Raw genomic sequence first — 26,867 nt, forward strand, 5'->3', positions numbered from 1 at the left:
AAGGAAGGAAGGAAGGAAGGAAGGAAGGAAGGAAGGAAGGAAGGAAGAAAGAGGTGAAGGAGTTTGAATTGGTGACAGGGGTTAAAAGGATAGCAGGTGGATAGACCCGTGCTCAGGAATTTCTAAGCACTCCACTACCTACACACCTCACCATCACCACCACTCCCAGCAGCATTATGGTTTTCCACTACTCTGTAGAGACAGATAACATAGCAAAATGTGTGGCATGTTCATATGTGAAGTGCTGTGAAATAAATTAAATGCCGAGATTTTTTTCAGAAATCTCAGATTTGGGATGTTCCCCCGGAGGTATTTCCATTCATTTGTGGTCCAGAGCCCTGGCCACTCAGGGACTGAGCCCGCCCACAGGAGGAACCTAGATCCCAGGGGGGCACAGGCGAAGGCAGGGGTGATTTCTCTTCCCCTGGGTGCCCCATCTGCCTACCCTCACCGGAGTTCCTATCTCACAAGGCATCTGGAATTCAAGACACAGTGAAGTTACCCTGTCCTCTGCCCCCAAACTCTATCCCTGGGAAAAATTAAGTTCTCTTTCTGGGCTTCAGTATCTCCATCTGTAAAATGAAAGGATTAGGTCACATAAATCCAAGGGATGTCTTCCCACTCTGAAAGCTCTTAGTGCTCTCTCCATTTATCTCAGATGAAGCCCAGACCAAGTATGGAGATGGCCCCTAAGGGAGACCCTATCCCTTCGATTCACACCCCTTACCTCTCAAGGAGCCTGGTCCCTATTCTGGCTTCAGGCCAACCAGCTGCAGTGAGGCTTTGAGAAAACACCATTGCAGGCACCTCCTGCACTGCTAGCCTGGCCTTGGCTAGTAAAGTCACCAGTAAGGTGACCCTCAGCTCTGAGCCCCAGGAACATGGCTGCCAGCTTAGCATCCCAACTCCACCCAGAGCCCTAGGAAGATCTAGGGCAAGGGAAACTCTCTCATTCAAGCGACACAAGATGCAGAGCTGGGAAGGGGCCTGTTCCTGAATTCTGAATGTCTAAAGTTCACCACCACCCCTCACCTTATGCTTCTCAGAGAGAAAAAAATTTCAGGGAAGCTGCCTAAGTGTCAGGATGTGGGAACTGGAAGAGACTTTATAAATTATTTTTTGCCACCCCTCACTTAGGGGTAAATTAAAGTGTAGAAATGAAAAGGTACCAATTTTCGTCATGGGGTGAACTGTGGCAGACTGGGGACTAGAATCCAGCTCCCTGACCTCCAGCCCAGGGCTCCATCCACTGAACCAGGTATGAGGCCGTTTGGAGGAAGCTGGAGCCACCTGGCTGGGTCTTCTTTCCACAGGAGGCAGGCACAGTGTTCCTCCTTATGGCTCAGTCCCTATCCATCCTTACCTGCATATCATTACCCCCGTGACCTAACACACCCACCCCAGCTCTGTCTTCCTGGAGCCAAGGCCCTGAACTCCCTCCTTCACTCCTCTCCCCAAACTATATGCCTGTCCTCCAGACCCAAAACCCTCACAGTGAATTGATGAGTCCAGCGCACAGCACACCCCACACACACAGGGCTCGCCGCAGAGCACGTCAACCACCATTGTCTCCGTGGCAACCAGGGGCTTAATTAACAGGCTGCAGCCCTGTCACCATGGCAATGGCACCCCAACAGCCCCCCATTCCCTACAGATTCAGCCCATCTTTCCTCTTTCTCAATCTGGACCCCCTTAGCACGGCAGCCACCCCCCCACCCCCACCCCACCAGGAGAGCTGGTGCCTGCAGATCGCTGTGGTTCATTGAGAAGGGGGGGGGGGAGATGAGGGGGATGAGAGAGAGAGAGAGAGAGGGAGGGAGGGAGAGCAGCCCGTCACCATGGCAACTGCAGCCCCGTTCATAACCAGTTTGTTACCATGGAGATTCCCAGGGCTCACCTTGGGCTGAAGTACTGGGCAGTGAGGTTCTGAGTCCCAGCTTGAGGAGGGGGTGACCGGAGAACACCCTGAACAGGCTGGAGATCTCCAAATCAGATATTTATACCAATAACTCAGTGTCTTTCTTTCCAATTTACAGATAGAGAGACTGAAACATGAGGTTTGGGTATGGAGGAGGCAGAGAACTTCACCCTTCTAGATCATCAAAGAATCCTAGCATTTTTATGGCTAGCATGCCCCTCAGATAGCTTCCTGTTCAACTCCTTTATACTACAGATGAGGAAATTGAGGCTCAGACAGGGGAAGCAACGTGCCCAAGGGGACACCACAGAGCCTGAGCTAGAGCGTGGATGGGCTATATTGTGGTCTTGCTCCATCCCCCTAGCGTAAGTCAGCTCCTTCTCACTCCTGGGAACGCATCTCAACTCCTGTTAGTCTTAACCCAGGCCCAAGGTTCTTTCCAGTGCCCTGTCTTGCTCCACCAGAAACTGAGGCACAGTGCGAAGTAGTATAAAGGGATGCGGGAATCGCTCAGAGTGGTAACGACTGGCCCCAGGTCCACTTTTGTCCAGCCAAGTCATCGTCAACCTCCCCATAGTACAGATGAGGCAACTAAGGTGTGGTGGCTGCAGCCCAGGATTCGTGATGGATTCAAGGATCAGCCTCTGACTTGCTTCTTTCAGCCCCGTCAGTTATGTCCCCACTACAGCTGATCCCCTGGCAGCAGGAGGCACTTCCAGAGGCAAACTCCACCCCCTGAGTCCAGAATTAAAGACAATGCTCATACACAAGTGACCTGCCAAACCTCTCCCAACCCTTCCCCACCTTCTACATGCTGCCATTTCTCCCCATGGGCCTGGGTGAGGACAGGAGGTGAGGAACACATCTCCTTGGGGCCCGAGGGCTGACACAAGAAGAGCTGTGGGAAAGATATCACCAGATTTCGGTTCCCCTAGGGAGCCCCTGTCTACCTCCCCATGCAGTGACCTACCAAGGCGAAGGGGCTGGAGGCACCTCTCGGGACCAAAGAGGTTACAAGTCACCCAAATCATTCTCAAGATGAAACTTCTGATAAACTCATACACACAGGTACCCACCCCAGAGACAGGCCCAGGAATACACAAATGCCCATCAACACACTGGAATACAGTGACACATATAAGCACTGACTCACTGACTGCCCCACAGGTCATCAGAGCTCGTGCGGGATGCTCCTCCCTCAAGACACACAAAGACACACACACGCACACTGCCTCTGCCGCAAGCACTCAGCATTCTAGATTCACACCCCGTTTGCACACACACCTGCACACCCCCAAACTGGGAGCCATATTTTACTTCAATGTGCAGGATCTTGGAAATGGGAATGGGAAGACCTATCGATCCCCCAGGAATGAGAGAGAGGGCCATCTTATTCTCAGGCCAGGGGATGGGGAATGGGAAGAGAGAAGGCAAGGGTAGAAGAAGCAGGAGCTTCCAGCCACTCCCTCTCTTGTCTGACGAACATTAAGCACCTACCAAGTGCCAGGCTGCAGGCTTGGAACTTGGAACACTAAGACAAAAGGATATGGTCCCTGCTTTTGAGTTGTAGAAGCCCCACAAGTAAATAACTCCCACCCACTGGGACATGCTCAAATGGTGCAGAGGGTGGGCAGAAGAGGGATGATGGCCTCTGCCTGGAAGCAAGGGAAAGTGAGAAAGCCTTTCAGGAGAGGTGAAATGAACCATAACCTACAGAGTTATGGCTAACAGAGGTGGGAAGAGGAACACGGACAGCTATGCCTCGGAGCAGATGAGGAAAGAGTTTGAATGACAGACTACGGTGTTGCGTTGGCCTTTATCCTAAAAGCGATGGGGAGCTTGTGTGGAGGGCGGTTAGGACAGCATCAGAGGCAGGCAGACCAGTGAGGAGGCTGTGGCTATGGCCGTGGCCATGTGAGAAATGATGGAGGTTTGTACAGAGTGATGGTGACCAGAAGAGAGAGAAGACAGATTCAGGATTAGTTTTTGGGGCGGGTTGGCCAACATGTGAGGACCAACTAGATCCAGTGGGAAAAGAAAAGGAAGCGCTGAGAATAGCTCCTGGAGTCCTGACTTTTGAAACTCTAAGGATGGAAAGGACATTCATGAAAATGAGAAAAAATGAGAAAGGAGGCAGTTTATGGGGAAGTATGAAGAATGGAAGGAGCCCAAGAATTCCAAATGGTCACGTCCAGGAGGCAGCTGGTTTAGGGGCTGGAGGCCTGCGGAAATCTAGGCCTCAGTTTGGTCATCTACACAAGAGGGAGTTCGCCAAAGAAACCCCGAAAAGGCCCCCTCCAGGGCTGTCGGTGCTTAGTTCTGCTGCAGAGTGAGCTCACCTGCGGCTCAGCAGCGACCCCTGGCGGCCCGGGGAGGCTCTTCCTCCTCCCCGTGCCGGGGCCACTCTGAGCAGATTCGCAGCGTTTCTTCCAGACCTGAGGGGCGCAGGGTCAGAAAGAGGACCCCTGACAAGTGCCCCCTGCGGAGAAGACTGTGAGTGCATCCAGGATGCTAATTCTTCACCGAAAGCTAGATGGATCCTTCACCTCCCCTCTGCTGTACCCTGCCTGTAACTTCCATTACTAGACAACAGCAATGGGTCCTCGAGGAGGGCGCCCCCAATCTAGCCTGAGCTTGCTCCACCCAACCCTCTTCTGGAGTTGGAGCAGAGGGACTTAAGTGGGTCCCCAAGGGTCGGGACTGGAGACCCCACAGAATCCTCCCAAGATCTAGCTGCCCAAAAGTAACTTATCTTTCTCCCATCTCCTCCCCGGGATCCCCAGGCGCTGTCCGCGACGTCTCCAGGGAGGCCGAGAATTGGAAGATCCTCCAGGCCCCAGTCACCTGCTGAGCCAGCACTAGCCCCAGCGTCCCGGACTCATTTTACCTCCCGCCCTCGACCCCACCCCTATCCTCCCGGCACAACCCCTTCCTCTCTGGCCCCGCCCTTTTCTGCCCCCAAGCAGAGATAGTCTTGCCTCCTCCCATTGTCTTTGGACCCACCCCTTAATCATACTGCCCTCCCCTTTCCCTGGTTTCACCTTCTTCCCTCTGGTCCCGCCCCCTACCCGAAATGACCCCGCCCCTTCAGTGCCCTCCAGTTCAGCCCTCTTTTGACTCTAGCCCCTCCATCACAAGGTCCGCCCCTTCGCCTATAGCCCCACCCACCCTCTTTCTGTGCCCCGCCCACCTCGAATCTGGCCCCTCCCTTCACCATTGCCCATCCAGCCTCCTTCCCTCCCGGCTAGGTCCCAGCTCTTCTCCCTTCGCTAGCCCTCCGCTGAGACCACCCCACCTCCAGCCCTGGCCCTGCCCCTTCCAAGAGAAGACCCGCCCACCATGGCCCCGCCTCTTCTCTCGCCCCGCCCCACTCCGGCAGGCCCCGCCCCCTGCGGCCTCTACCTTTGGCGTCTTCCCCTGAGAGGTGGCGGAGACAGGCTGCCGAATGCGGGTGGGACTCTAAGTCACAGGTCCCGGCGGGCGCCGCGGGAGGCAATGAGGTGACAGTGAACCTGCGGCTCATAGTGCGGAAAGGGGCCGGGCGGCGGCGGTACGGGCCCAGATCGCACAAGTGGCTGCAGCCCGGCTCTAGCAGACAGAAAGAGCGGATTCCCCCCCCCGTCCGCCGCCCCCCACCGGGCGCGGCGCCGCGCAGGGTCCTAGTGCCCGCTGGGCTGAGCCTCAGAACGTGGCCATTTCGCTCCAAGTCCCTGGGCTCTCAATTCTAGGAAACGCCTGAAGATCCCACCTGCAGCTGAGAACCGTCCCTACACCGGGGGCCCCAGTGTGTGGCTCCTGGAGCCCGGGCCCTCCTCTGCTGGGGTCTCCTAAACACCTGGGTTTTATTCACTCATTCATTCATTCAACGCATCTTGATAGCGCTCCTGTGTTTCAGGCAAAGATACTAGGCACTGGGGATACAGCACTGCCTGAGATCGACCGGCTTCCTGCCCTGGTGTGGCTTAAATTCTAATAAGGAGTGAGGGGAGAAAGATTGTAAGTGAGCAAACGCATAGACAAGATAATTTGAGATTCTGGGATATATTAAGGAGAAAAAATAGGATCCAAGGATAATGACTAGGGGGAAGGACTACCTTAGAGGGTGACCTAAGAAGATTCCTCAGAAGATGTGATATGTGAGCTGAAACCTCCCTGGTGAGAAGGAGCCAGCTATGCAAAGATGTGGGTGAAGAGCTCTCCGGCAGAGAACATAGCAAGTGGAAAGGGGCCTGGACTGTTCAGGGAGCAGCAAGAAGGCCAGTGTGTCTGGAACAGAGTGAACAAAGGTGAGAGTGATAAGAGATGAGGGAGGGGGAAAGGGCAGATCATGTGGCCTCTTGAAGGTTTCAGAGAGGAGCCACTGGAAGTTTTTGAGCAGAGGAATGATGTGATCTGATTTATATGTTAACGGGATCACTCTGGCTATTGCACGAAGACTCCACTAAAGGAGAGCAGGAGTGGAAACTGGGAGTCTAGGTAGGAGGCTCCTGCAGAGTCTCATGCGAGAGGTGGTAAAAGCCAGACTAGAGCGGTGGCATTCATCCAATTCAAGGTATGTTTTGGAAGTAGAACGTACAGAACCTGTTGCTGAATTGAATGTTGTGTGGGATGGAAAGAGGAGTCAAAAAGGACTCCTGGAAACTGTCGCACATTGCTGGTGAGAGTATAGATGGGCAGAACCACTTTGGAAAATTGTTCGATCATATCTGCTCAAGCCAAGCATGCCTATACCTGTCTTCCCAGCAGTTCCACTCTGAGGTATGTACCCTGCCAAAGCACTTGTATGAATAAGTAAGATTTAACACATTTGAATATATAATATCCTACTTCTGCTTCTGCAATTTCTCAATACATTTCTTTTTTTTTTAAAGATTTTATTTATTTATTTGAGAGAGAGAATGAGAGAGAGAGAGAGAGAGCACGAGAGGGGGGAGGGTCAGAGGGAGAAGCAGACTCCCCGCTGAGCGGGGAGCCCGATGTGGGACTCGATCCCGGGACTCCAGGATCATGACCTGAGCCGAAGGCAGTCGCTTAACCAACTGAGCCACCCAGGCGCCCTCTCAATACATTTCTAATTGCGTCGTTATTTGCTGTACTAGGTACACTAGGTGTATGCCCCAAAGACATGGCTGCCCATGTTCGCCAAAAGACATTTACAAGAATGTTTATTGCAGCATTTTTCATAATAGCCTCAAATTGGGAACTACCCAAATGCCCATTAAAATGGGTAAATAAAAAAATAAATGGATAAATAAATAGTGGGACATTCATACAGTGCAAAACTATAGCGTGAATGAACAATCTATAATTCACAAACAATATCTATGAATATCACAAATAAAACCTTGAGCAGAAGAAGAAGCCAGATGCAAGAGTACGTACTGTAAAATACTATTTAAAGTAAAAACTCGTCAAAATCTGTCTAAGCTGTTAGAAATAATGGTGGTAATTCTTGGGGTGGAGGGGTAGTGATTGCAAGGGAGCAGGAGAGGGGCCAGAATGTTTTGTTTCTTGATCTGGATGTGGGTTACACAGTTGCGTTCAGTATGTGGAAATTTATTGAAATGTACACTTATGGCACGTGGACTTGTCTGTATGTTTATTCTATTAGAGCAATAGTTCTCAACTGGGGTTAGTGTTGCCCAACAGGGAACACCTGGCAATGTTCAGAGACATTTTTGATTGTCACAACTGGAGGGCAGCGTTACGGACATCGAGTGGGGAGATGCCGCTTGCGCAGTCCAGGCTAACACCAAGTCGGCCTGACGTGAGCCACGGGTTCCCCATCACCTCCCTGCACTCCACCCCCACATTGGGATCCAATGTAGGGAGAGGAGCACTGCCCCTGAGTGGGTCTGCCATCTGTCCATGATCCCACTACCCCCTGGAGGAAGACAGCAAACATTCCTACAACTTTCCCCACCACTAAAAAAATTATCTAGCCCGAAATGTCAATAGTGCCCAGGTTGAGAAACTGTACTAGAATAAGGAGTTTAACCGATATCTAGGTTTTAGTACTCATCAGGTTCTAAGACTGATTGAGAGCAGATGATGTCATCAAGGTAGTAATGATTGAAGCACGTTCAGAAGGTGGATCCCAAGAGTTCAGCTGGACCTGTTAGGCTGAGAAGCCTATCAGGCCCCTAAGGATCATGCAAGTCGGCCCTTGAACATACAAGTCTGGAGCTCAGGGGAGATGTTAAGGCTGAGGATATAGACTTCAGGAGTCTTTAGTAGAGAGATCTAAAGCTGTAAGGCTGGGCGAAATCCCATGGAATGTGTGTACACAGAGAAGTCCAAGGATTGAGCGCAAGGGCATGCTATCGTCTAGAGGTTAGAAAGAGAAAGATCCAGCCAGTGAGGTAGGGAGAACCAGGAAGGGGTGACCCAGAAACTGAGTGAAGAACGGCATTACCAACTGTGTCAACCAAGCTGAGAGACATGTAGAATGAGCCCAGAGGGCCCATGCATCTGGCTACGGGAAGTTCATAGGTGGCTCAGAAAAGAATGATTTCGGCGGTGTGGTGGGGTGGGAGTCAGGCTGAAAGTGGTAGCAGAGAGAATGGAAATTGAAGAAGTGGAGACCGTGAGTTGGAGACTATCCTTTGGAGAAGTTTTACTGTGGGTGGAGTGAGAGGTAGAGAGATGGAACAGTATCTAGAGAGAGACAGAGGTTCAGAGGGGCTTTAAATAAGCCCTATTAAGGAATGGGGGCATGCCCCTGGGTGTGGGTCATTCCTCAGTAAGAAATGGATGAGGTGGGTTTGAATCCACCCAAAGGAAGCTCAGGAGGAAGTTCTCTGAGTCCCTCAAACTCCCACTTGGGCCTGAGTCCAGAAGGCAATCAAATCTGAACATGCCCATCAGCTCCGCTCACCTGCCCCAACCCTCCAGTCAAGTCCCTCTGCTCTCCTGTGGGGTCACGTCCATGCTCCTCAGCCTGGCATTCAGACCTTGTCTCATCTAGTCCAGACCACCATTCCCCTCAACCATTCCAGAATCCTCTCTGCTCCGCTGCCATCTGCCTCCTAAAATCACACACTAGAGTTTGGAGCCATTTCTCATTCCCCCAAATGCCCCCCTGCTTTTTCTCTTCTCCCAGGCTTTGCCCCAAGAGCCCGCAGTCAAATCCCACTGCCACCAGTCACCAGCTATGGGACTTCTGCTGAGCTGTTTAATTCTCTGTGCCTCAGTTACCTCATCTGTAAAACGGGGGGAGGGGGGATGGCAGTAATACCCATAAGGTAAGAGCAGTTCCTGCCTCGTGGGCTTGTTTTAAGGATTAACGGTGTTAACACGCGTAAAGCGCATGGCACAGAATCTGTGTTGGACTAAGGGCCGCTGTTATCATCATGTATATAATCCATATTTTATTTATCCACTGCCTGACCTCTGTACACTTAGGATGTTGCCATTTCTCACTCTACAAGCCATACTGCAGTGTCCCTCCATCCGTTGTTTTGTGCGCATGTGTGTGAGAGATGGCATAGACACATTTTTAGGTTTAACGGTTTCTAGTAAATTACCCTCTAAGGAGACCGTTCTACTTGCCCAGGAAGAAACTCTTGCTCATCTTTCCATATTCAGTTCAAGTTCAGATGTCATCTTGGCTGAGAAATGTTCCCTGACTTCAACCACAACATACAGAATCACATATACACACCGTTATTCTAGAATAAAGGGCCACACGCTGCACACTCTCCCAAGTGTGATTCCCACCCCCACCAGACAAAGAATCACCCTGGTAACTGAGCAGGACTCTTTGGGGACTGAGCCTGGAGTCTGCATTTTAAGCAAAGTTCTGAGGGCACTCGTGTACCTAAAGTTGGAGGACCCCGAGAGGTCCTTGAGGACAGAAACATAATCCGATTCATCTCTCCTTCCCCAGCACCCAGCACCCAGCACAAGGCCTGGCTCCACGCAGGAGCTCAATAAATGTTTGATGAATGAATAATATGTTGGCCATTTCCCCAGCTGTAAAATAGAAGTCATCACATTATATCTTCCTAATAGGAAGAATGAACGTTAATATTTATGAAGTGCTTAGGACACTACCTGGCACATAGTAAGCACTCTATCAATTACATACATGCGTGCATGCATACATACATACACAAAGAAATCTCCTCAAGGTTAAAGAATTCAAGTTTATTAAAAACATTCCAGCAAAAAAGAAAGGTGGAAAGAGAGGGGCCCAGCCCACCTCAACTCTTCCTTGTCCTCCAGAACAAACCCACCAGTTTGTATCCGGCAAACTGGCTCCTTCCCCATTGGGATGGTCCCCCTAGGATCCACTCTGCAGTGCCGAAGCAGGATGGGAAGCCCTAATCCTCGGGGCACTGCAGTAAGTCAAAGGTCACGTAGCCCACTTCATCCACCTGGTTCACCTCTTTCCGAGAATTCACACGCCAGTAGAAAAGGTCCTGGCAGAAGTGGGCTTTCCCTGCAGGGGGAAGGCAAGTATGAGAGAGGTGATTCCAACCCTCCCACAGACACCTACAGAAACAGGAGCAAGATCTTTGCCATGGTCCCTCTTGGCCGTTCTAGATCTTTCCAAGCTTTTTAAAGGACACCTCCATCTCCTCCCCCACAGAGATGTCGGAGGGCAGGAAACCTCAATGTCCAAAGCCCTGGCACCGGGCCTGGCACACAGTAGGTGCTCAGAACAATTCATTCGACATTCATTCATTTCAGTCATTCATTTCATCAAATATTTATAGTGCTCAGCACCGTTAGAGGCACCGGGGGGATACAGCAAAGACAAAAATGCAGGCACGGTCTCAGTTCTGCGGCTGCTCACACTCCCGTGGGGTAAGAGAGACGATTAACAAGCAAACATGTAAATAAATGAGACTGTGACAATGAAGGAAGCTATGAAGGAAATAAAAGCAAGTAGGTGAATAACTCATGAGGGCCAGAGAAGGTCTCTTTGAAAAAGCAGCCTAAGCGCTGAGAGCCGAAGGATAAAAGGGAGGCAGCCCCCACACAGTTTGCCGAAGCTTCCAGGCAGAGAGAACAACTGGCGTGGAGGCCCGAAGCTAGGAGTGACCTTGATGTGTTCAAAGAGCAGCCAGAGGCCATGCGGGTGATGCGTGATCTGGAGCAGAGGGATGGACAGGAGTGCTGGGAGGGTAAGAGGAGCAGATCAGACCCCGGAAGTTTCTCTCTTTTAAGATTTTATTTGATTATTTATTTATCAAAAAGAGAGAACACAAGCAGGGGGAGCAGTGGGCAGAGGGAGAGGCAGGCTCGCCGCTGAGCAAGGAGCCCGATGCGGGGCTCAATCCCAGGACCCTGGGATCATGACCTGAGCCGAAGGCAGACAGTACCACCCAGGGGTCCCAGTAGTTTCTTTGACCTTGGAACGGGTCTGGAGTCCCCTGCAAGACCATGGCCCTCCATTCCTAACCACTCCCTACTTGTAGAGAGTTATCTTCATGGTATTGAACAACCAGTATGGCTTGGACCAGGGTATTTGCAAAGGAGATGGTGAAAAGTGAATATTTTGGTAGTAGAGTCACCAGAACTTGTCAGTTGATTGCATGTGAGTGGGGAGGAAGAGAAAGTTTAGTATAACTCCAGCTATCATCCCCATTTTACAGATGGGGAAACTGAGGCTCCATGAGCAGCAGTGACTTGCCCAAAGACACAGTTATGGATTGTCTTTTTTTTTTTTTTTATCACTATCTCCCATGTCAGCACAGTGCCTGGCATGTTACAGGCACTTGATAAACATTGTCTAATAAAGGAATGAGCCTCCATGCAAAACATGTGTCCCGTACTGTGGGAGCAAAGAGCTTCCCGGGGAGGCAGGAAATCTGGGTTCTAGTTCTGGTTGTTGTCTCGTGTCCCTTTATGATCTGGGAAAGGTCGCTGCCTCTACAGGAAACTTCATCTGTGCTGGGGCATTTGCCTCAATCTGGAGGAGACTTGTTTTTTCTCCCTCAGAATTTGACCAATCATCTGAGGCCGATTAGGTGGGAACAGCGGCACCCCGATCTGCAGCCCTTACCTTGGTACTGGAAGACGTTGTCCGAGTTCAGGGGCACCCCGGAGAACAGCTGCTCCACCGAGCTGGGGGTTTTAGGATCAACGGTCTGCGTCTTCACGTCGAACCTGCAGGAAGTGGTGAAGAGACAGGTGCTGGGCTGGAGGGCAGGCGGATGGCGCCCGGGGTCCCCCTGCCGGCGGTCGCCGTGACTCTCACCTCCAGAAACGCTGCCAGCTGAACAGCAGCACCTTACCCCTGCCTTGCGGGAGGGCCCCAGTGACTTGGGCCACCTCTGGTCCCAGGCCCAGCTTGTCCAGACGCCTGGGGCCTAGCACCGACGCGCCTGTGTACACCCACACTTGGCGCCCTGCAGGGGAGAAAAGCCGCATCGGTCTGGGGGCAGGGAATGGACACACATTGTCTTTGAATGTCAAGAGGAAGAACCCAGCGAGGCCTTTCTGCGCCCGACGTGCCCGCTGTCTCGGTGGCCACGGAGTAGAACCGCTCCATAGGACGGTGCAAGGGAACGGTGGAGATCAGCTAAACTGCACCCACCAGAAGGGGGCGCCTTTTCCTAATCCGCGGAAAATGTATCACGGATTACACCGGGTCTCTCGGTGTTCCTAGATTGGCGAGGATGTGGATGGCGGGGGCGGGGGGAGGAAAAAGGAGGAAACTAACCAGAGAAGAAGAAAATCTTCTTGGTGAGCGGGTCCTCAAAGGCGGAGTCCAGCTTGTGGGGCAGCGCCGGCCACGAGTCAGTGATAAGGAAGGGACCCTGCACCTGGCGCCCCTTGCCCTCAGAGAATCGCCAGTACTTCCTGGGAATGAGAAAAGGGACCAAGGGGCACTGAACTTTGAACCGAAGGCCAGCGGGCGGAGAGGGGCAGGCAGGTCCCTCCTCCAAGTCCCCTCCCCAGCTACATACACATCCCTGCCCCTTTACCCATCTTTGAAGAAATGCAGCCGGTTCCCGATCTGCGCGATGGCGTCGAAGAAGTTCACTTTGCATATATCCTCTGCTGGGTTGAAAGACACTGTAGTGGCCTCAGAAGGGCCAGCAGTGGGGGGACCCGTGGGGCCAGCTGCAGGGGGGCCTGTGGGGCCAGCAGTGGGGCGCTCTGAGGAGCGGGTAGTGGGAGGTCCCGTAGGGCAGCCGGTTGGTGGAGCGGTGGGCTGGGCAGTTGGAGGCTGTGGTTCGGGGTCAGGGCGAGGACCTAAAAAGACACAGCGGATGAGATATCCTCTATTCCTGCACACATCTGCGCTGGTGGACTATATGCCCCCCAAAACCCCATGAATGAGGCCCCTGGTACTCCCTCTTCTCACTTTAGGTGTCGGACCTGCCTTCCCCCAGTCACTGACAGGCTGATTTTTCCCCATACATTCACCTTTCATTCCAGTTATGTCTGTCCAGTCCTGGGCCGTGTCAGGCCCTGACTGGGCCCTATGAACACAAGACATGCTGGGGCTCTCCCTCTGCCACCCCCCCCCCAGGCTAGTGGGAAAGAAGTGTGTTTTGGGCACGCAGTTAATGCTAAGAGCTTTATAAAATCACATTAGCTCATTTGACTTAAAAAAAAGTGGATCCTTTAATATCTCCATTTTTTAAATGAGAGAATAATACTAATGATCATAAGTAATAACAATAAAATATTAAATACTTATATGGTGCCTACTATATGTCAGGCATTATTCTAATTCTTTTAAACCTCCTAACAACTCTATGAGGCAGGTACCATTATTAGCCCCATTTCACAGGTGAGAAGGTTGAGGTGTGAAGTAACATACATGGTCACCTAGCCAGGGAGTGGCTGGACTGGCTTTTGAACCCATGTCTGTCTCAGTCTAGAGTCTGGGCTCTTTGTCCCCATCTCCAAGCACTGACCAGGCAGCAATTTGACCCACTGGCCCCAGGCTTTCCCACAGGTAAATGCTGAGGTCCCCACTCCCCACCCCCCATATTCCCCATTCTCCATACAGCGACAAAGCCCAGCCCTTCCCTCCATCTCTTCCCTCCATCCCTGCCCCAAACCTCACCGTACAGATACTGGATGCCCTTCACATCATCCTCATGCAGGGGGGGCCCCTCGGTGAAGCTGTACATGGGGTACATGAGTGCTTCCGGCACCAATGAGTGATCTAAACCCAGTGCGTGGCCGAACTCATGGGCGGCCACAAGGAACAGGCTGTAACCTGGAGGAAAGAAGACCCTGAGATGTGAGTCCTGGGCCGACCTTCCAGCCCTGGCCATCCCTCCCCCAACACCGCTGCCCCCAACCTTGGATCCCTGCTCACCTTGGTCCGGGCAGAAGCCCCACTTCTTGTCTCTGTCAAAGTTCGAGGTGGTGGCGCACCAGAGGTGCCCATCTCCGCGGCCCTCTCTGGTGCAGGTCGAGTACTCCTTGCCCAGGAAGATGAAGGGGAAGACACATGGCTCCCCTGCGGAGTTGCCCCCGGTCACCGTGGAGTCGACTGAAGAGATAGAGAAGCCTTGGGTGAGCCAGGTGGGTGGGTCCAATAAGGGACCCGGCGCGGGCCACACAGGGAGCTAGATAATCCTGGTGTCCTATTTTAAAAGCCTAGGGGAGGCTGGGGCCACAGCTGAGACCCGGCTAGGGTGGTGGACGGGGCCTGGGGACCGGAGACTAAGGGAGAGGCAGCAGGCTGGGCTGAAAGGCCAAGACCCAGGGATGCGGGGGGCGGCACGTGGACCTCAGGGGAAGGGGCTGTGATCATGGATGGGGACGCGGGCGATCCTGAGGCCCAACGAAGCGTGGAGAGACAAACCGATGGGTGGAGGAGCCACGTTTCGGGGACCAATGCGGAAGTAGGGGGCGGGGCTGAATCTGGTAGGCGGGGCAGAGGTACCTCGGGTCGGGCAGAAGCCAAAGAGTTTGTCCCGGTCGAAGTTGGCCGTGGTGGCGCACCAGCGGTAGCCGTCCGAGCGGCCGTCGGTGGTGCAGGTGGAGTAAGATTTACCCTCAAAGGTGAATGGAAACACGCAGGGCTTGCCGTCCCCATTGCCGTCCTGGGTGAGGAGTCCTGGGGAGGCCCACACGACGGCCCGAAGGCGCCGTGAGTTTATTGACCCCCACACCATCTGTGCACTCCCTCCCTCCTCTCCCCATTTCACAGATGAGAAACTGGGCCCAGAGAGCACGAGAGAGACTTGCAGGCCGCACAGCACTAGTGGCAGAGCCGGGATTAAAATCTAGGGCTCTGGCCCGCGCCGCGACCCCGCACTCACTCTCGCTGGGGCAGAAGCCGAACCGGCGGTCGGTGTCATAGTCGGCCGTGGTGCTGCACCAGGCCATGTCGTCGGAGCGGCCGTCCGTGGTGCAGGCGGAGTAGGAGCGGCCCTCGAAGGTGAAGGGGAAATGGCAGGGGGCGCCATCTGAGTTTCCGAAGTAGGTCGGAACCACTGCAGGAGGAGGGGGACAGGGTCAGGGTGGCTGGCGATGAGTGTGACAAGAGAAGGGAATGGGGTCCGGGGAGGCTCAGGATCTCACCGACGCCCTTGCCCAGAGACCACAACTCTTCGTCGTCGAAGTGGGCGTCTCCCTGAATGCCCTGGCCCGGAGGAAAGGCGTGTGCCAGGAGCCCGTCCTTCCCATCGAAGGGATACCCATCTCCGTGCTCTGAAGAAGCAGGTGGAGAAGAAGGGAGTTAGCCGAGTACAGTTGTGCAGATAGCGCGCTGCCCAAGGGCGCTGCACTGAGTGTGGGCTGAGATGCCGCCTACAAGCAGCTGTCCAAGCCTTGCGTCCCCGCGCTGTGCCGCGTCGGGCAGGAGGGGGCGCATAAGGGCCACCGGCGGCCAGAGCTACGGGGACAAGAGAGACAAAGCCGGGTCCAGTGCCCGCTCTCTTCTCTCCATGGTCCTCCCACCGCTGTCCCCGTCCAAGACCCTCCTGGCTTTCCCCTTTTGGCGTTCTCACCCCTAACACCAAACTGAATGACGATGTCGGCTTCGGGGCCGTACACGCGAGTGAAGGTGAGCGGCGTCACTGCGCTCCAGAGCGCGAAGGCGCGAGCAAAGGCGTCGTCGATCACGTCGCGCGGCAAGTCTTCCGAGTAGTTTTGGATCCTGGAGGGGAAAAGCGGGAGGAGAGAGGTCAGAAGTGAGGCCGGAGCGGGGGCAGTAGCGACACCCGGTGTCTCAGCGACCTCAGCAAGCACAAGCCTCCCTGCGTTCCACGCTTTCATCTACAAAGCACTTGCAGACGCATTTTTCTCTTGGGACTCTCACAATGGTCCGAGAGGGAAGACTCAAGATTGAGGGCGAGACCCATTTTCCTGAAGGAGAAACAGGGGCTCAGAGGTGGAGCCACTTGCCCCAGGCTGCACATTTGGAATCCAGGGATTGGTCTAAGGACGAGATCGCCGCCCGGGCGGGGTCTGGCCCTCCCGCTCCACCCCTCCGCCTCCGCAGGGCCCGGCCAGCGCACCAGTAAGTGATGTCGTGGTGGTGCCACTTGAGGTCGCCCTCAAAGGTCTGGAACTTGCCCAGGTCCGGGACCCCGCAGCGCGGGGCCCGCATGGCCTCCAGGGTGGTTTTGTCCAGCTCTCCAGTCTCGGGCAGAGACAGGCGCCTCTGGAGAAGCCGCAGCGCCCGACCTAGGGACTGCTTGTCGTCGTTCATCTCGGCCACATGACTGTAGCCATAGCGAAACAGATACTCCTGTGGATGGAGCGGCAGAGATATATTCCAGAGCTCTGACTCTTTCCCTGCCCTACCCTGCCCGGGTTCCCTCTGCCCAGGCACTCAGGGACTAGCAACTACCCAGGACTTGGTACAGTGGATACCAGGGCTAATGCCCACCCATTAACTCCCTTCCCTGTAGACATCCTTGGCTCTTTCCCACCCCAGGATGCCCCTGGCCCGAGCCTCCCTCAGGGCCCCCTAGCATTTACCCCTGTCCACCCCGAGCCCCTGCCCACTCCAGAACCCTCCGATGCATCACCACCCCCATCATGTCCCATTGCCCACCTCGGAAACCCTTATTAGCCATTCCTGGCCGTCACTGTCCCGAGCCTCCGCAGGACCTCCAGGGCCTGATCCTGGACACCTCTATTCTCCAGACATGCCCATCGCCCCCAACTTGCCCCAAGGTATCTCCTCTGAGGCCCCATGCCCTTCCTGTGACTCCTGGCCAGCCTTCCCCAACTCCAGCCTGGGGTATTAGCCTACCTCAGCCAGCTGCTTATCAGTGAGATTAGCTCTCAAGTCTCCAGGGAAGACCACGAGGGTGGGCTTGTGTGGTCTGGGAGCTGCAGAGCAGTAGCCCAGCACAAGGAGCACCAGGACCAGGGGCTGCCTGGGGCTCATGGTGAGGGTGGTGGTGTCTAGCTACAGCCGTCCTTGTGGGGGCTTTAAAAAGGCGCTATTAACTGAATCAGTAGCCCCGCCCATCCCTGGCAGGCGGGGGCTGACTCAGGGGGTGGGGTGCGTTGGGGTGGAGGGGACAGCCCCAGCATGAGAAGGCAAAGAAAGGGCTTACACCACACCTCCACCTCTCCCCGCTACCCACAGTTCCCAATGCCAAGTGAGGCAGGACCCCAGACCCACAGGAAACCACAGGCCCATAGGGGAAGGGTTGGGTTTTGCAAACTGCAGAGCTTGTGGGAACTGAATGAAAGCAAGGGAGGGAGCGGAGGCTGGACTCCCTGAGCTCAACACCACCGAAGGCCCAGAGTGGTCAGCCCAAGGGAAGGAGATGGAAGATTCCCCAAGGCGTCTTCCTGAAACCAGTGATCCCCCTTCCTGGTCAGACCCCATCCATGGGCCCCTTCCCACACTGCTAGACTCTGTCCTCTTTTCTCCTCCCTGGAAGCCTTTCTTGGCAGCTTCCTCTCCCTGCCCCACCTTGGGGCGGAAGGAGTGGGCTCTGCTAGGCAGGAATTGGGGAATTCCACCATCGCAACCCCTGTCTTCCACAGTCTGAATCTTTCAGGATAGTAAAGGGGGAAGTTTATGGCATCTGGAAGCCAGCCCGACAGGCTTCACTCTCTTCCTTCAGGGCCTCAGGCAAATGTCCTACTACTCTGAATCTGCTTCCTCAGCTGTGAAAAAGGGCCCTTTGTCCCTAAACTGATGCGAGGATAAAATGAGATCAAACACAGAAAATGCTTACTACAGCATATGTTGGAAGTCCTCAATAATGGCCATGGTCGCTTTTAATTACCTGGCCCAAGACTGTGATTCCAATTTGGAATCAGGAGATTGGGGTCTTGGGCTCTAATCTGCCGCATGACCTACAATAAAGGCCTTCTGATCTCTCTGAATTTGGGACTCTTCAACTGCAAAGTGGGGGAGGGGGTGATCTTGGGGGCCCGTTCAGTCCTCCAGCCCCTTCCCCACCAAGCACAAGCTCTAGCCCCAGTTTTCACCAGTATGCCTTTCTCCCTCTCCTCTTCCCCACCAGCCCCGTGGGGAAGGGTCTGTGTTTGCCTTCCCTGAGGCATCACGTGGGGAGGGCAACATAACAACCCAACAAGTTGGATTTAAAGGGCTCACTATGTGCCAGGCACTTTCTTTTTCTTTCTTTTTAAGATTTTATTTATCTGAGAAAAAGCATGAGCAGGGGAAGGGGGAGAGGGACAAGCAGACTCCTCGATGAGCGAAGAGCTTGACACAGGCTCTGCTCAATCCCAGGACTTGAGCCAAAGGCAGATGCTTAACAGACAGAGCCACCCGGGTGCCCCTGCGGGGCACTTTCTATGCTTATCTAATAAATGAATCTCTGAGATGAAGACATTTTGCTTCCCTTATAGGGAAGTTGAAGCTCTAGAGTTCGCTAATCAATGAGCATCAGCTTTGGAGTCATGCAGCTCTGGTGTTCAGTCCTGCCCAGCTGTGTCGCCTTGGGCAAGTCACTTCACCTCGGAGCCATAATAATCATGCATTTCTTGAGATTCACTACATGTGGCGTACTGTGAGAACTTCCCTATAAGCATCTCATTTCATCCCCACCACCACCTGTGAGGTAGATTTAATGAGTACCCCTCCTATTTTTAGAGGAGGATCTTGAGGCTCAGAGCAGTTAAGGAACTTGCCTATGACCACACAGCAGGTTAATTCAGAGAACCAGGATTCAAGCCCAGGGCTGCCTGGCTCTGAAATCTTTCATCTTTATCACCATTTACAGGGAAGTCAGATGACCAGAGGGGTGGGGGAAAGGAGCTCAGGGAGGAGAGACTTAAAACTCAGCACCTTCTCCCCTGATACCCTGTGCCCGCCCAAGAACAGAGAGCAGGCTCAGGCCTTTGGGGGAATCAGAGGCTAGAACAGGGGACCAGGGGAACTATATTCCAGATTTGAGAATGTGAGGTCATTGAGCAATTATCATTTTTTTAAAAGATTTTATTTATTTATTTGAGAGAGAGAGAGCACGAGCAGGGATGGGGGGGTGAAGGGGCAGAGGGAGAGAGAGAGAGAAGCAGGCTCCTCGCTGAGCAGGGAGCCCAAGGGGGTGGTGCCTAGATCCCAGGATCCTGGGATCAAGACCTGAGCTGAAGGCAGACACTTAACCAACTGAGCCACCAGGCGCCCCGAGCAATATCATTTTAGAGATGGAAATAAAGAGACCCTCCCATCCAGGGGATCTCCCTCTGGTGGCCGACTCAAGCTTTAGGAGACTCCACAAACCACCCCCAACTTGCCATCAAAGGTACAAAATAGGGGCGCCTGGGTGGCTCAGTTGTTAAGCGTCTGCCTTTGGCTCAGGTCGTGATCCCCGGGTCCTGGGATCGAGCCCCTCATCGGGCTCCCTGCTCCACAGGAAGCCTGCTTCTCCCTCACCCACACCCCCTGCTTGTGTTCCCTCTCTCTGTGTCTCTCTCTGTCAAATAAATAAATAAAATCTTTTAAAAAAAAAAGGTACAAAATATGTCGTGCCTATGTATGTATGTCATGTTTCTCGAATTTAACACTATTGACATTTGGCGCCAGATGAATTCTTTGTTTTGAGGGTCTGTCCTGTGCATCGTAGGATGTTTAGTAGCATCCCCAGCCTCTCCCCATTAGGTGCCAGGAGCACCCCCCCTTGCCAGTTGTGACAACCAGAAATGGCAAACATTGCCAAACGTCCTCTGGTTGGGTGGGAGGGGCAGAATCACCGCCAGTTGAGAACCACTGATGTTTGTTGATTTTTTTGTATATAAAGGGTCCAAAACATTTATCATATACTCAAACCGTTGATGATGATCCTCAAATACTCAAGTATGTGTGGAGTTTTTATGGGCCAGACATTGTGCTAAGAATTCGGGAATGCAGTAGTCACCAAGATTGTCATTTGTCATTGTGCTAATGGAACTGAGCCCAGTAGGGGAGAAACTGAATGAATAAGTAATTACCAGAGAGACAGACATCACAAGGGGGCAGTGTACTAATCTACTCCAGTTGCCCCCACCATGTAGATGAAGAAACTGAGGCACAGAGTAGAGAATTTACCTCTCTCTGGTCACAGAGCAAGCCAGGGACAGCATGGGTTGGACAGTAAGGAGCCGTAGCTCTAAGCCCACTCTGTGGGACCAAGCGACTGAAGTTCCGATCTCAGTGCCGGCACCACCTTGCTGTGTGATCTGGGCAACTGACATAACCTGCCCATGCCTCAGTTTCCCCATCTGTTAAAAACAGGGGTAATGATAGTGCTTACTTGCCTCCTGGGGTTGTAAGGGTCAAATTAACGGATATAAAGTGCCTGGCATACGGTAGTAGGTGCTTGCTGATATTTTAATTACGATGGCCATCAGGGTCAGGCCAGCTGGCTGTTTTTACCAACTTGGGGGCAGAAAGAGGACACCCAGCCAGGAACCCCTGCCTTCATTCCTGGAGTCAATCCAAACAAGAACCCTCCTTTCCTCATCCCCTCCCAACTTCCTCCTTTACCCCTGGCTCCCCAACCCCCGCATCAAGAGGAACTTGGGAGAGCACCCTTTCAACACAGCAATGGCAGGAAGTGGTTCTGGTTACCACATCCTCTTCCCCACTTCCCTCAACCCCTCCTTCCAACACCGCAAGTTTAGCCAAGGCATTGGGAGAGGGGGCGGAGAACAGGATATTCCTCCAGGTGGGTACCCCTTGACCCCGACCCAGAGGCACAGCTGGGACTCTACATCCCTCCCCCAGGTGGAGGTCCCATAAGATGGGGAGGAGGCTGGTCCTGGAGCCCTGAGTCACCAGCCAGATGACACAGCCTGCAGGCTGCTGTTAGTAACACCAGGCCCCCCGGACCAACCGGGGTCAGCCTCACGAGGTGAGGAACCTCTCCCCACTATGTAGAATGGGGAATTCCAAGCCTGTTCCTCCTAAACCTGCCAGAGACGGGAGGGGCAGCCAGGTCTGAGATGCCCTGGCAGGAAATGGGAAAGACACTTGTGTCTGTGATGAAGCAGAAAGGTGTGTATACGGCAAGACACTGCCCCGGGGAAAAGCATCACCCAAGTCCCCGCCACCACCCACAAACACACCTACCATCCCTGGCCCCAGGGTGGTGGCAATCACCAGTGGACTCTTATAGGCCTTAGTGATAGTGTCTTGCCTCCCACTTATCTCTGTTGAGCTCCTTCAAAAGGAAGCCAGATAGTAGAGACTTTGGAATCAGAACTCCTGGGTTCAAATTCCAGTTCCGACTACATCTGTCAGTGTGAGCTCAGGCAAGTCACTTTGCCTCTCTGTGCCTCCATGGCCTCGTCTGTAAAATGGGGGAGAACAGTCCTCACTCAAAGGGTTGTGGTGAAGATTAAATGATATTATACACTGCAAGTTTTTAGCACACAAGTAGGTACACATACCAAAAAAAAAAAAAAAATGCTGGCTGTCCTGATGCCATTACTCTAATGCTCTCTCCTTTACGAATTAGGATTCACCATCCTCGGGGCGCCTGGGTGGCTCAGTGGTTAAGCATCTGCCTTCGGCTCAGGTCATGATCCCAGGGTCCTGGGATCGAGCCCCACATCGGACTCCCAGCTCAGCGGGAAGCCTGCTTCTCCCTCTCCACTCCCCCCTGCCTGTGTTCCCTCTCTCGCTGTGAATCTGTGAGGCTCAGGGAGTTGCCCAAGTCCACACAGCTAGCTAGGGGCAGACCTGGGGTTCCACCTAGACCTGACACCAGTGCCCTGTTCTTTCTACCACATTTGGCATGTATGGCTAGCCATGCCAGTGGCCAATCATCCCCATAGTCAACACACAACCCACTTAACGCTTTATCCAGTGCGGTCACGTACCTTATCACGTCTGATCCGCACCGAATGGCAGAACTTCTTAACATTTTATCTGAAGCTGAGCTTTCAGGGGAGGCAGAGACTGTAGCCCATTCTCAAGGCAACAGACCCAAGGCCCAGAGAAGTGCTTCAAGCTGTTCACTGTCACACAGCGGGTGAGTGACAGCGCTCCTGCGCAAGCCTCTGACTCCAAATCCCGTGCTAAGATCAGGTCACTGGATCCGGCAAGAGGGAAGTCAGTGGGGGAAGCAGCCAGGGGGTGGAGTGGGGTGCCCAGAAATCAAGCTGGAGAGACCAACAGACGGAATAGGTGTGGAGTATTTGACTGGGTTCTGTAGGGGGAAAAACTGGGGGGATCAAAAGGGGATCAAAAGATGAAGGTAGCTGGACAGGGCAGAGGGTAGTCCAAGGGAGTTTGGAGAGGTTGGCGTCTACAAAAGGGGATGGAGCTGTGGAGGGAGAGTCGTGCCAACTGAGAGGGAAAGAGGCTGAGCCTGGGACCAGCAGCCCTGACAGCGCATTGCCCACCAGCCAGGTGTGGATTCCAGCAAAGCAGGTGCAGCCACCAAATTTAAAAGTTTGTGTGTTTGTTTATTTAGATCAAGACTCTCTTTTTTTTAGAGCTGCTTTAGTGGGTTCACAGCAAAATTGAGAAGAAAGCACAGAGAATTCCCATAGACCCTCTGCCCCCACACATGACCAGCCTCCCCATTATCAACACCCCCCACCAGAGTGGTCCATTTGTTACAATCTGTGAACCTGCCTGGACACATTGCTATCGCCCAGAGTCCACAGTTTACATTAGGGGTTCCTTGGTGGTGGTGTACATTGCATGGGTTTGGACAGACGCATAATGACATGCATCCATCATTATGCTATCATACTGAGTAGTTTCACTGCCCTAAAAATCCTCTGTACTCTGCTTATTCATCCCTCCCCTCCACAAAGACTGATTTTGATACTTGAAAAAAATCCTTAAAGTAGCCACCATGGGAAAAGTCTGATCTTTGGTGGACTTCCTTATATAGTCATTTCAGGGTTTAGTGCTGTTTTACTTTGAATGACATAGGGGGCAGGGCACCATATTCTCAGGGATACCAGCCCCTAAATGTCTGTATCTGGTCCTGTTCACAATGGGGAGGGGGCTGGGGAAAGCCCCAATCCTTGGAAATCGCAGGTTAAACAGTTAGTGGTCAAACATTAATCCTAGGTTAAACATTCAGTCAGTGCTGGCCTGAATCGAGAACCTTGGGGACTGGAGTGGGAGGGAGAAGTCCACACTGCACACAGGATAACTGGCGACTTCTTTGCCCCTTTTCCAAACCTGGGCTGAGCCCCTACTCTTGGCCAGGCACACTATCTCATGCATTTTCTAGTTGGGCAGTTCTCCAAGGGTAGTCCCAGGACCAGCAACTTCAGCACCACCCGGAATTTGTTAGAAATGCGGATCCTCGACTGCTCCAACCTCAAAATTACTGATTAGCACCTCTGGGTGGGACCCAGCACTCTCTGTTTTAAAATGCATGCTCAAAGGGGCGCCTGGGTGGCTCAGTGGGTTAAGCATCCAATTCTGGATTTTGGCTCAGGTCATGAATGATCTCAGAGTTGTGAGGTCAGCCCCTCCTGGGGCTCCGTGCTTAGCAGGGAGTCCGCTTGGGGAGTCTCTTCCTCTGCCCCTCCCCCCTACTCGCACTCTGTCTCTCTCTTTCTAAAATAAATAAATAAAATCATAAATAAATAAATAAATAAATAAAATTAGGTAGGCCTCTAGGTCTTTCTGACTGTAAAGTTGATGCTCCTCACCACAGAAATATAATGAGGGATGACTTCAAATATTTAACAACCAGGACCCCCACCAATCAGACTGATTCCATCCAAGGAGCTTCAGGAGGCCCCTCTTTGGGTGGGTGGGTGGGGGGTAATGATTATTAACCCTTTCATGCCTGGTTCCCTGGTCCTAGGAGGCATTTAGAAGGTTCAAAGCAGCACCTGTTACCAATGGGTAGGTAAGGAAAGATTTGAGTGTTTTAACAACTGGTGCTTACCAGCTGAACACCAGCCCTGAGTATAGTCTGCTTCCCAGGGGAGGCTCCTGAAACTTGCACACTGGGTGGAGGGCCTGGAGCTTAACACAGCCCAAAAGAGAGCACAAGTATAACAAAGGTCTTATCAGAATACCTGTTCGAGAGTGCTTCTCAAATCAGGCTGCGCATTGGAGTCTCCTGCGATTCACCTTGGAATAGCAATGCCTGGGTTTCATCCCCCAGAGATTCTGACTTAATTGGTCTGGGTTGCGGCCTGGGCATTGGGTTGGTTTTTTTGGTTTTGTTTTTTTTATTTTTATTCATTTATTTTTTAAGATTTTATTTATTTATTTATTTGACAGGGAGAGACACAGCAAGAGAGGGAACACAAGCAGAGGGAGTGGGAGAGGGAGAAGCAAGCTTCCCGCGGAGCAGGGAGCCCGATGCGGGGCTCAGTCCCATTATGACCTGAGTGAGCTGAAGGCAGATGTTTAACGACTGAGCCACCCAGGCGCCCCTGGTTTTGTTTTTTTTAAGAGAACAATCCTATACAGGTTCCCTGAAGTCTGGGAGACATTCTAGATTAAGAACCCCTGGTATGCATCAGTATTTCCCAAGGCCTCGGACTTAAAAAAAAAAAAAAAAAAAAAAATTCTCAAGAGATTCGGATTCAGTAATCAGTGGGGCCCGGAACTGGGCGTTAGCAAGCTCCACTGGTTTAGAAATCAGTGATGGAGATAGTCCCCGCAGGCCATGGCGACTGAGAGAGGCTCAGAGATTCTACCCCCTCACTCCCAGCCCCCCCCCCAGCGTGGCTGAAGCAACCAAGAACATTTTGCCAGGAAGTATCCAGAACCAATTTCCGCAGCTCTTCCTTCCCCTGTGCTGCAGAGACATTGCTTTAAAGAACACGCTCTGAAACAGAGCCTAAGACACCCTCCCGGGAGAGCCGTTTCCTGGCTGTACCGCTCAGCAGTGGAGCCCCAGGCCTGCTCTGATTGCCTTTCTTTCCCATTATTCCTGGGACACCCTCATTTAGATGTGATCTGCATACATTGGCATATTGAGTTCCAGGGCCCCCTCCTCCTCCACCTCCCAACCCTGTGGCATGTTGCGGGGGTGGGGGTGGCATAAAACTAATGTATTCAGGAAGCCTGCTGAGATGTGTTTGAACCTCACGCAGCGCTGGGACTTTGATACACCTGAAGCTGGGTTGCCAGGCTGAAGGGAAGACAGCTCACAGGCTCAGCTTGGATGCAGCAAGAGGCCTCCGGAGGTCTAGAACCAGCAGTTCCAGCCCAGCTCCTGATGAGAGGCAATGCGGGATTTCTCCAGTGGGGAAAGAGGAGCGGTAGATGGGGGGGTGGGGGGTAGGTGAGATTCCTTCCCAGCTTCAGAAGGGGCCTGGCTTGGAGACCACTATAAGGTTGTCCCAGCTCCGACCATGCGCTCCTCGAAGAAGCAGCCAGGCACCAGCTGGTGCAGTTGGAAGGAGCTGGTGCTGGAGTCCCACAGGCCTGGATTTGAACTCTATGCCTTTGGATAAATGACTTCCCCTCCCTGAACCACACAGTATCCTCGTCTTTATAATGGGACTAATAAGCTGATTACACAGTGATGGGAGCCACGGCTTTATTCGGTTACTCAGTAATGGAATAGCTTTCCCAGGCATCTTGAGAGGCGGGGAAGGAATCTAATGGGTGCAAGTGGAAGGTGGTGCTGGGAGCCCAGCAGCCCCACCAGCCCTCTCGGGTGTCCCCACAGCACGGTTCCGGCTATGCTCACAGCTGACCAGCCTCCTTTGCCTCTTGCTTACTTTCCTAGTCTGGTCTTGAGCCTTCACCTCACTGCTGGGAGCCTCCAGAATCCTTTTGGATACCTTTCTTTTTGCTTAAGTTAGCCCGGACCAGTTTTGACTGCTTGCAGCCAAGGGCCCCTATTGACACAAGGACCATTCTGTTCCTTCCCCTCAACCTCCTGAGGGTCTGGTTTGATTGCAAGCACCACCAGCCGGGTTTCCTAAAGCCCCCTGGAAGCCCCTCCTGCAGCTCCTGGTGGTACCTGTCTGCCTCCAGGTCCCGATGCACTTCTCTCCGGCCGGGCTCCTCCCTCCTCGCTCGCCGGCCTGCTTCTGTTCTATTCATAGCACTTTCTCCTCCTTGGTCTTCCCGATTTCCGCACCACCTGTATAGAATCCTATAGTGTACCCCCCCATGTCATCCGAACGGTTGACAACCTGTATAATCCTCTTAAACCCATGCCCTCTGTACCTGTCTACTTGGGCTGCCATAACAAGGTACCACAGACTGGGGGGCTTACACAACAGACATTTATTTTCTCACAACTTTGGAAGCTAGAAGTTCAAGATCAAGGTGTCGACAGGGTTGGTGACTCCTAAGGCCTCTCTCTTTGGCTTGTAGATGCTGTCTTCTCCCTGGGTCCCCACGTGGGCTCCTCTCTATGCAGCTGTGTGTCCTAATTTCTTCTTCTGACACGACATCAGTCATACTGGATTAGGATCCACTCTAATGACCTTGTTTTAGTTTAATTACCTCTTTAAAGACCCTTTCTGCAAGTATAGCCACATTCTGAGGTCTTAGGGGTTAGGACTCCAACATATGAATGGGGGGGCGGGGACACAATTCAGCCTCTGCATTCTCCTCCTTCCTCTGCATCTCCCTGCTACTGCTTGAGCTTCAGCCCTACCC

The 26,867-nt window shown here is 53.0% G+C and overlaps 2 protein-coding genes across 3 annotated transcripts in view; both read right to left on the reverse strand.

Annotated features, from left to right (window-relative positions):
* SLC12A5 (solute carrier family 12 member 5) overlaps positions 1-5,510 on the reverse strand; it is a 37,123-nt gene extending 31,613 nt beyond the window's left edge. The window contains exon 1 of the mRNA XM_025875361.2: positions 5,321-5,510. Coding sequence (XP_025731146.1) covers positions 5,321-5,441 — 121 coding nt within the window. The 5' untranslated portion in view covers positions 5,442-5,510. The remainder of the gene's footprint in view (positions 1-5,320) is intronic.
* Positions 5,511-10,051: 4,541 nt separating this feature from the next.
* MMP9 (matrix metallopeptidase 9) lies at positions 10,052-22,294 on the reverse strand. Of its 2 annotated transcripts, none has more exons than XM_025875366.2 (13): positions 22,139-22,294; positions 16,360-16,592; positions 15,850-15,998; positions 15,422-15,550; positions 15,160-15,333; positions 14,781-14,954; positions 14,208-14,384; positions 13,950-14,105; positions 12,856-13,126; positions 12,591-12,730; positions 12,126-12,276; positions 11,931-12,034; positions 10,052-10,361 (listed from the first exon to the last, which is right to left on the reverse strand). In XM_025875366.2, the coding sequence occupies exons 2-13, from the start codon at positions 16,551-16,553 to the stop codon at positions 10,243-10,245; spliced, it is 1,938 nt and encodes a 645-aa protein (XP_025731151.2). In that variant the 5' UTR covers positions 16,554-16,592; positions 22,139-22,294; the 3' UTR covers positions 10,052-10,242. The 2 variants fall into 2 exon arrangements, with proteins under 2 accessions (XP_025731151.2, XP_025731150.2); XM_025875365.2 differs by lacking the exon at positions 22,139-22,294 and adding an exon at positions 17,103-17,286.
* Between the last annotated feature and the right edge of the window lie 4,573 nt (positions 22,295-26,867).

The sequence above is a fragment of the Callorhinus ursinus genome, unplaced genomic scaffold (genome assembly GCF_003265705.2).
Source record: "Callorhinus ursinus isolate GAN/ISIS: 27379988/994484 unplaced genomic scaffold, GSC_fseal_2.0 scaffold38, whole genome shotgun sequence".
Lineage (NCBI taxonomy): Eukaryota > Metazoa > Chordata > Mammalia > Carnivora > Otariidae > Callorhinus > Callorhinus ursinus.

What these genes read in the sequence shown, in the direction of transcription:
- MMP9 (XM_025875365.2), bottom strand. Translation starts at nt 17,240, where the DNA reads ATGAGCCCCAGGCAGCCCCTGGTCCTGGTGCTCCTTGTGCTGGGCTAC. An exon ending in GGGCTTCTGCCCGGACCAAG is followed by an intron (nt 14,106 to 14,207) that starts GTGAGCAGGGAT and finishes TCTTTCCTCCAG; the next exon opens with GTTACAGCCTGTTCCTTGTG. An exon ending in CTGCATTTCTTCAAAGATGG is followed by an intron (nt 12,731 to 12,855) that starts GTAAAGGGGCAG and finishes TCTCATTCCCAG; the next exon opens with GAAGTACTGGCGATTCTCTG.